Source organism: Blennius ocellaris (genome assembly GCF_963422515.1).
Source record: "Blennius ocellaris genome assembly, chromosome: 1".
Lineage (NCBI taxonomy): Eukaryota > Metazoa > Chordata > Actinopteri > Blenniiformes > Blenniidae > Blennius > Blennius ocellaris.
This window is the reverse complement of record NC_137650.1, coordinates 20,846,741-20,856,533: the sequence shown is the minus strand read 5'-3', so window position 1 is coordinate 20,856,533 and position 9,793 is coordinate 20,846,741. Positions and strand designations below refer to the sequence as shown.

General features: G+C 42.2%; 1 protein-coding gene across 1 annotated transcript in view; it reads right to left on the bottom strand.

Annotated features, from left to right (window-relative positions):
• Window positions 1-217: 217 nt before the first annotated feature.
• The window catches only part of kiaa1549lb (KIAA1549-like b), a gene marked incomplete at both ends in the record, with an annotated part of 63,060 nt that continues 53,484 nt past the window's right edge, over window positions 218-9,793 (bottom strand). The window contains 9 exons of the mRNA XM_080520871.1: window positions 218-481; window positions 2,318-2,469; window positions 2,641-2,789; window positions 3,133-3,227; window positions 3,310-3,681; window positions 5,754-5,886; window positions 6,971-7,200; window positions 7,720-7,844; window positions 8,756-8,886. Coding sequence (XP_080376997.1) covers window positions 218-481; window positions 2,318-2,469; window positions 2,641-2,789; window positions 3,133-3,227; window positions 3,310-3,681; window positions 5,754-5,886; window positions 6,971-7,200; window positions 7,720-7,844; window positions 8,756-8,886 — 1,651 coding nt within the window. The remainder of the gene's footprint in view (window positions 482-2,317; window positions 2,470-2,640; window positions 2,790-3,132; window positions 3,228-3,309; window positions 3,682-5,753; window positions 5,887-6,970; window positions 7,201-7,719; window positions 7,845-8,755; window positions 8,887-9,793) is intronic.

The window sequence follows — 9,793 nt, the reverse complement described above, 5'->3', positions numbered from 1 at the left end:
AGGAAATATCTTTTCTGTTCCCTACGTCGGGAGCTGGAAAAAAACACAAAACACCAATGGTGTGTGAAAAAGAAATCAAACAGTTGGCGCTCAGTGTGTAAAGAAGATCAGTCTGTTTTACAGTACAAATATGAAAAATCAGTCTGAACGAGTGTGATCTCTGTGTGCCAGTGCACGACTTGCCATCTCTCTCACACGCAGGGCGGCTGAGTCACAACTAGAACTCAAACATGTCGTTCTGCTTCTTGGCCAGCTTGGCCACCTCCTGTCGAATGGCCTGCACCAGGGCAGACGTGGAGAGGCTGCTCAGGGGCATGTTGTCCATGTCCTTCAGCACCTGGGGCAGACTTTGGTGGGATGCTGTGCTCGGGGCAGTCGGGGGCTGCTCCAGTGTCTGGTTGTACTCCAGGGGCAGCCTGGCGGGGCTTCCCTGTGGGTAGCGAGGGTGAGGAAAGGCCTCGACGTACCCGGGCAGGGGCACCTGAACGGAGGGGAAGAGAAGGCATCAGAAATACAGCGCACACTAAAAAGGTAGTTAGTCATATAAATATATAATATCACATATAGTTTTAATCATGTTTAGCAAACATAACAAATTTACAAATCTGAAGATTGAAAAATGTACAGCAGTCCGACTGTGTATGAACTGTATTGTGTGCAATGCTTCAAAAACAAAAAACCGTGATTACATGTATTTCTTCATTAAAGAATGTAGGTAGTTTATCTAACGTTTGAAATAATACATTTACAATTTCCTTTCCATATTTTAGCAGATGTACTTATCTTATTAGATCTCAAAAAAGTGGGGAGAGAGAGCGATGTTATCATTGTGTGGGATTATCTCTTCTTTTAACAACTGTCAGTACATTTCTGGTAATAAGGAGTCGAGTGAAAGGTCTGGATTGCTGAACACTGAGAACGCAGACGGAGTGATGAATGTGATGAATGCAGCATGTGGTCTTGCTGAAATATGTAATGCCTTAACAAAAGGACTGACGCTGACTGGATGGGAGCATATGTGTTTTAAATTAGTAGTTTTGAGCAGTGACAATGCCTCGAATGTCATACTTTATATTATGCTTTCAAATGGACCCGCATTACACCAAAGTAAAAAAAAAAGTTTTAGTAAATGTTAGAAATGAGTGTTTTGTTGGGTTCACTCATCAGCAGCCATGAATTCAGTTCGACAGTTTGTAAATTATTTTGGCTCTGAAAGAGATGATGCATAAATATATGAGTAAATGAACATTTACTTATAGAGCACATTCTAATGTCGAGAAATCTGAACACGCTTTACATGATTATTCATACTAAAAGTGAGGGCTGCCATGTGAGGTACATACACACCATTAGAAGAGGCTTGTGGTTCATTATTTTTGTTCAAGGACGCTGTGTCAAGGCCTGATGGGTTATCAAACCACCAACCTTGTTATTGAAGGCCAACCCAGCCAAAGACCTGAATCACAGCCAGCTGCCTTTTAACTGCCCCAGTGTAAAGGAAAGGTGCATGCATTATTTATAGTGAATGGAAAACATAGAACATAGAACATTGTACACCCCCATCAATCTCTTTGTCTATCCTATCCTTTCCTCTCCTCTATCCCCTCACCCCAACATGTCAGCAGAAAAGCCGCCACCTCTGAGTCTGGTTTCTGCAAAGGTTTCTTCCTATTAGGGGGAGTTTTTCCTTTCCACAGTCGCAAATAAATCTGCTTGCTCATGTGGATTCGTTGGGGTTTTCTCTGTTAAAAGCACCTAGAAATGGCTGTATTGTATTTGGTGCTATATAAATAAAGTTGAAATTAATTGAATAGGACAATGCTGGTGAATGAGAACAAATCATGTTAAATGGAAAAAGATGAGCAAACTAAACGGTGTAAATCATCTTAATATTGACACAGTGGGCCAACATATTTTAATGAAGTGAGTTGAAACCAACAAGGTTGTTGAATTATATCTCTTTGTAATGTTTATTCCTTCACAGCCATGACTGTTGCTTCCCACTAATCTTTCTTTCTGACTCTATAGGGACTGACAATCAAGATTTTAATAATATTGAATATTTGATTAATTAATTAAGTATGAACTTATACAATATTACCTGAGGGAATAAAAAGATCATATTGTGGTCTTTCAATGGCTTCTTTAACTTGTTCAAAGTCTGGAAATGTCATTACAATCTCAAAATATTTAGGCCTTTGTCAGCTGAATAGCTTATAAACCCTATTTACATTGTTGTGCAGCCATGGATTGAATCATTTTGGATCAATTGGACTGAATAATCTCACAGGAGGGAAAAAAAAAAGGTCTTGCTTACAGAATCTGCCCACTGTGGGGGTACATCCTCAGGTTCAGGGGGATAAGACATCCACGACGGACTGTGGTAGGAGGTGGGTGGTGTGGAGACAAAGTACTCTGAGTATCCAGACCTGGTGGCTGGGATGGCGTAGACAGCTGTTATAGGGTTTCCTACATTAAAGAGAAAGGAGAGTCATTCATATTAGCCTATTTGAGGTAACTCAATATAAAATAAACTATTACCAACATACAAGTACAAAACTACTTTGAACAAACAACTGACAAAGAAACAAAGCAAACAACTCTTACAAAATGTGTGGTCTCCTCCTGTTGTGTGCTTACCTGAGTAGTTGGACACAGGCTGCTCTGCCGTGATAGATGGGAGCGCTGCTCTCGTGGTTGGCCCATATGGGTTGTTGTCACGTTGACTCCGCATTTCAGCGACAGATGTCTCTGAGGTCCTTCCCTTAGGCCCCAAGTCTGAAGTGGAGCTAAGTTTGGACAGAGATTCGAGAGGTTTAAACAACGCGCTCCTGCAGTACCGCACCACTAGATGGCAGGCATACTCCATGAGGGGAAGTCATCGCCTCATTAGCATTCTTGGCATCTCTCAAATGCACTAGTTCAATATTAAAATTTATACAAGGCCTAAATTCACCCTTGCCACAGCACATCACCTAGTGACAATCTCGCCCCTGAATATGAATGATGTTAAAATAATCTTATGAGATTCAGGATGCGACATGCAACTGGTGGATGTTTGTCTGCAACCGTGTGTGTTTGTGTGTGTGTGTGCGTGCGTGTGTGTGTGTATGTGTGTGTACTGAACTTTACCGTCTTAACGGGGTCCCTTGAGGAGGCCCAGTGCGAGGTGGTAAAGGAGGAGGGGAACCCATCGTCATTTCAGGAAGCTGGGTGAAGCGAAAGGCCTTGAACAGACAGTGAACACCTTTACCTCTTTATTGTTCACTATTGGCTGCAATTACAGGGGGTAAATCAGAGTGTACTTACTGGTTTGGGCAGACTGCACTGATACACATCGGTGCCATAAGATGGTACCCACTGCAGCCCTCCCCGTCCACAGGTCATCGTACCTGGAGCACTGGTCACTACATCTGTGTAAGGGAGTGGGGGCGGTGCGGGACTGTAGTGGTCCGGAGGAGGCTGGTGGTGGGAGTGTCTTCGGGATGTGGACTGCCCTCCTGAGGCCAGACTGAATGCCTCCTCCAGCAGCAGGTGCATCTGCTGTCGCACTTCATCAATGGAGGGCTGTGAGCTCAGAGTGGACGTCTCTGAGTGGCCTTTCAAGCCACGACCGTACATGTATCCCCGCGGCCCCATGAGACGATCAACATTCGTCTCCTCAATCAACTCCGGCTCTGTCTGTAACGGATAAATCGCAGGAGAGACACTGAACACTTTATAAAACTCAAAGTACTAAATTTAAACCTTTATATATTAGAATGTATTCATGAGGAAACAGTTACAACTAACATTAGAGACTGAAGGATAACAAACTTGGGCACAAGATTAGATTTAGCACCACATTTCATAACACTCTCAGAAAGAGCTTGTGTGAATTAATCTGTGACAGGGACCACATGGGGAGGCCCGAGAAGCCATGTTTTTTTTTTTTTTATCTGGATCGGTTATTGGAAATTGAAACTTCCCCTTACGGTGTTGGTGAGCCACTAGCATGAACATCCTGAGAAAGGTGGGAAAAAAACAAGTTGTGTTTCCTGTCAGTCTCTCAGTAGGCTGTCGGCAGAGTGCTGGCTTCGCTAGAAGAGACTGTTTAATGTTACTGTTCTGAGAGTCACAGACACATCAGCTGGAAGATTTTGATCCGGGTTGTGTCACTGCTTGGTCACAGCAGGCTTAGGAACAGAGGAGTTCAGTGACTGAGATTTTCACTGTGTTATAAAGCTTTCTTGTATTCTCCTTCTTGGTCTCTCTTTTCCTACTTACTATATATATATTCCCTGCATCGTATTCTAATCATTTCACACACTTCTTCAGGTCACATTATCTAAATTCCTTCTATTTTAGCCTTAGCTTCTATTTATTCAGCACTTATATTCAAGATATATTAGTATGAGGTCACTCTGCCCTACTTCCTATGTGAATAGAAGGTAGCCACTGGAGACATAGTGTGGTGCACCTCATAAATCAGCCCCCCCTGCAACAAGGAGCAGTAGAGACTTGCATCTGCAGCAATAGGGCCCAGAGCTACATTAGTTCCTTTGTAAACTACAGGACCAGGAGTTGTGCAGAATGACTGGGCAGCTCGTCCTATTGAGCCATCATTCTTGCAGAGCTGAAGAGTTGCTGCTTAGTAAATACAACACAACCAAAAGAAGGCGAGGTAAGAAAAATCTTGTTTTGTAGAGCTTGTGAGAAATTTTCTGAATTCACATTTAGTTATATTTTGCTCATGGGAACACATTGTAGTCGAAAACACCAAATGAATGTGTATGACACCGTGGCTTTAAGCCGACAAGCCTTTAGGAGAAAACACAAGCTTTTCATGCTGAAGTAAGTCAGACCGGGAGCAGGTCAGAAGGAGTTCAGTTGAAATGTTCCTGAAAGCACTTTTTAGGAATGGTCCACTTGATTACTCTTTGGGGCTCACATATTTGTATTGTGACCACAGAAAGAGAGAGAGCCACAGACAGAACCATAATGGAACAATAAAAGAGTAAAGACATAAACCAGCCATCCTGAGATGCATTATATATCACAAAGACAGGCTCTCATAAATCTTAATGTTAATTATGAATGAACCACTTTTGTCCTTTGAGCTTACTGTGGCACACTTGAAACCAAAGCGTAGTAGAATCTGTCTGGTTTCTGTTTCTGCCCTGAAGGCAACACAGTGCAAGGCAGCAATCTTACCTTTGATTGATTATGATTTTTTTTACTTCTTTGATATTAGATGGGAAAAATGGCACAAAGTTAGCTTCACTGTATTGCGACTGCATTTTATACCATGCAACCAATCAGTGCACACCACAAATGTATATAATGCTATCTAAATTTATACTGACTCATGACAAATAAAAAGTATGGTATTCACAGTACATACAGTACATACTATGTAAAGTAGGTGGGCTCATTTAAAATGATTGTTGAGATTTTCAAGAATGGATGCAGATCTTTTCCTCTTATAGTTAATCTTTACTACTTGCCAGGTTGGTATATTATATGATAACCTGCTACAAGCGATATAGAAGAAACATGACTTTACTGGGTACAAATACATATTCTTGTTCAAAAGGTGCCTCTGCAGCATTATGGCACTGGTTAATAATGTATTTGCACACGTCAGCACAAGTGTGGGTAGGAGTGTACATGCGCGTATGCAGCCATCAGCTTCTCTTTAAATGACAGGTCTAATTGGCTTGATTGGTGAGACAGGAGTGGTGGGTGATGACATGTGCCGACATGTGACTCACGTCGTAGCCGCTGTTGCGGATACCTCTCCTTGGTCTCTCTCTCATTACAAGCAGGTCCATCTCTGTTCCTCCAGGGCTCGGACTGCTCAAGCTTTGTCTGCTACGATAGGCTGTCTGCCCTACCTGGGACTGCCTGCCAATTAGAGTAAAAAGTGGATTCAGTCGAGTTCAGATCTGGGTTAGTTACTCATATAAAACACTTAAAAAAAAAACTAAAAAAAAACACCTTTTAGTTGTAGAAGTAAAAGAGTGAAAGGTTATGGACAGTTTATTACAACGAAGCGCACAGATTTTATTGAACTTAACACAATAATCAGGGTGCAGAAAAGTATTTGAGCTGGAGCTGTGACAGATGAAAGGCTGGTATACTTTATAATATACTATAAAGCCATTGAGTAACGCATCTGGCAGAGATACAAAATAATCATTTTCAATGTCATGTGAAACGAGTATGTCCTCTGTGTCATTTTTTACTGCATGGTGCCACGTATCTAGTATGACACAACACGATCCATGACAGAGGACAAGATGCACATCAGTAAACCTTTTCTGATGTAATCACTTCAGCTAAGGGGGAATGCATGTTGGTGGCGTCGCTGATCAGCCACACAATCATTTGGCAGTCAACATCTGCTTATCTTGCTCATCGGGGTGGAAAATACAAACTGCCATCCAAGCCTTCGCACACAAGCTGCGATTCAAATGTTGCTTTTTTTTTTTCCTTCTGTGTGCAGCTGGGATGGAGCTCTGAAGGGTGTGTTAATCTAGTGTGGAAAAGATAGTTAACACATTTGACCCAAATTTGTAAATGAAAGACTTTCCATATTTCTGTGCATCTGTAAAGCAGAAGCAGGACAGAACCAGCACAGTGGACCACAGAGTAGCCTGCCAATCCTCTTATCTCCATTATAGAGTCTCACAACCTGATGGGTCGCCCATTGCCTACTAAGACAGGATAATGACAACATTAGAGGGGGTGGTTTCACTTATCTTTAAGCTACTTATTAAAGACAAGGGTGAGCAAGGATGGATGAGTGGTTCTGGCTAAAAGTCCAATCAACCAGTATGAAATGCATGTCCCTTGTTTCTATGCAAGGCTATTTATATGTATCGCTGCATGAAAAGAGTCATCATCGAACACTGACGCAGGCACTGTTTTGTCTTTGTTTCTATTCACCAAAACCAAGGTTCCCACTGCATCTTCGCTCTGCCCTCACCTCCTGTGAGACTTGACATAAGTGGAACCTCGATCATCATCAGGCTCCAGTGGTCGGCCATGCTCACCGGCTGCCCTCTCATCTCCATGCCTCTGTCGCTGCACCAGGGCTTGATCGCCACTGCTGCCATTGGTGGATGGGAAGTCATAATAGCCCTTCCTCTTAGCCTTCAGCCTCAGCTTGTTTCTGTAGTGCTCAATGTCTGACTTCTGCTTGAGTGCCAAGTTCACCTGCAGAGAGGACAGCATGCAGCAGAACACGGAGAGATCAGAACATAAACTCTCCCAGGGTTCCTCTTTCTTCTTGTGCTGTGGTTCGAGTTTTGTGTTGTGTAGCTGAAAGATCACACTGTCCATGAGAAAAACAAGTTGTAAAAAAAGACATTCTTATCCAGCACTCACAAACAATTCCAGGTTACTTTCCAAGTTTATTATATTGCCTCAGCATCAGATACAACAAAAGGATATTGAAAAGAATGTGTGGTGCTCCATGTTATTGAAGCAACTAATTCAAACAGTTGTCTCCAAAGAATAGACTCAATTTTTTTTTCTGGGAAATAAGCTCACAATATTTTGAAAATATCACTTCTCCAAAAAACTATTTTTTTTTTTATAAAGAAATAGCTTGACTGTGATTGTTGTACAGAAATACATGTTGTTTTAGCCTTGGGCTGAACACAGCATTTAATGCATTAATGCACACATGTTAATTTGTTTATGTCAGTATATGTGGATGTGTACATGCATCACCTCTCCATTGATGACGGCTGAGTTGTAGCTGCGCTCTGTGGATGCGGGATGTGAGTAGTTGGTTTGAGCCCCCATGGGCTTTATGGAAATGAGCTGGAGGGAGCCAGAGGAGGTGTCATATGGATCTGAAGAACAGAGAGGGAGTTCACTCACAAAGCAACTACAAATACCTCTAATCATTACATTGTCAGTCATAGGGGACCTCTCACTCTCCCACTTTGTCTGTCTTTTTTTCTCCCCTGTCACCCTTTTCCACCTGTGTCTCACTCACACTCCCATCACCTTGTCACTTTAGGGATTATGTCAAACACCATTTGTCTCTGTCAGCAAATGAAATGGAGTTGTGGACAGAAACAATAGATCACAAAGATGAATAAGGGAAGAGTTATGGCAATATATCTCTATGATAAATTAAAGGAACTGACTTAGCACCTTTTTTTCAACTTATCCAACATGAGACAAACTGGTTTCACTTCTAGTTTCTCCTAACGCAACTGATCAATTATTCAAACCCAGCCATTAAGAAAATCATAATCCAGCTAACTTCATTCAATCTACAACTAAGTGCTTGCATTAGATTAATTCAACTCTTACCCACCACATGTGGAACATATAACTTCAGTGGACAAGAATAGAATGACAAATTATTCAACATAGAAATGGCTTTCACTCGCAAAGCCCAGCAGCTTGGAAGAGCACGGGATGCCCTTTCTGCACTTCTTTCTTCTTTTTTTTTTTTTTTTTTGCATTAGTGCATGACTGTGTGTTTATGCTACTGTGTCACATCACCACTATTCTGACATACTGTATCATGTCAGCAGCGGAGTGGCCGTCTCATGCATATTCATGAGGTCCGTCGCTGCTTATTGCTGAACTATAACTATGAAAAAGCTGCAGTAGCAGTGACCAAAGAAGTACCAAATGTATGGGGGGGGGCATGAGAGAACATGTTTTGACATTTTTGACACACCTGACCTTGCCTGCATGGGAGTAGGAGAATAAATAATTTGTATTTGCATCAACTTGTGACTCTCACCATCCCTCTTGCGCGTCTCCTCCTTTGTCAGTTTCTGCTGTGCTGTGACTTTCGGCACCGTCAAGCCCCTGCAGGAATTCAGCTTCTCTGATTCGTTGCTGATGACGGAGCCATCCTCACTTGGCAACTTGCTGCGAGTAACCATAGCAACAGGAAAGGCGGTGAGCTCTCAGGGAGCTGGGCTTCCAGCCAGGTTATGTCATCTCTCCCTTTAACAACCTCACCTTCCCATCTCTCTCGCTCTCTCTCTCTCTCTCTCTCTCTCACACATTCTTTCCATCTCTCTCTCTCTCTCTCTCTCTCTCTCTGTCTGTCTCTCCATCCCTTCCTCAAATCTGTGTCCAGTAACTATGATGTATTATAGTATTGTTTGCATATTGTAAGAAGGTATTTTTCTATTAAAGACTACTATAGACTGCATTCCCAAAGAATACCAATCAAATCAGTATTGTGCATTGAGGTTTTCTGAATTGACATCAACCAGTTCTGCAGGGCAATTACAGCAATTAAAAGGGACAATTGTCATGTAGAACTGCAGAAAAACCTAAATACATACGAAAACATTTAAAAGAAAAAAAAAACATGATGTTTTAATCTGGTGACTGCCTCACAGAGGACAAGGACATTTTAAGTGTTTTTTATATTTTTTCCATGCTTGTTTGCTTCTGTGAGTTTGACTATATTTCAGCTGTCTATGCATTCAAAGTGCGCCCGCGAGTACGTTTCATATACATTTCAAAACAGTGTACGTTCATGTCCCCATTGAAGCAGGACTGGTTCTTGCATTAATTGTACAAACAATAGTTTTGTCCAATTCCTGTTCCGTTCGCCTCAAATGCTGTACTGTAGTCAGAATTAGAGCTGATCAAGCGTTGGCTCACAAGGCTGACAGTGACATCAAAGCGCCATGGTCTATCCCCTAATTGTCTGGTAAAATTGATAAGAGCATAGAGAGGCAGTGGAACAGTGGCTGCCCTCCCCTGCTCTAATTGAGACAGTGCTGCAGAGAGCTGGTTGTGTGCAACAGTCGCAGGCTCA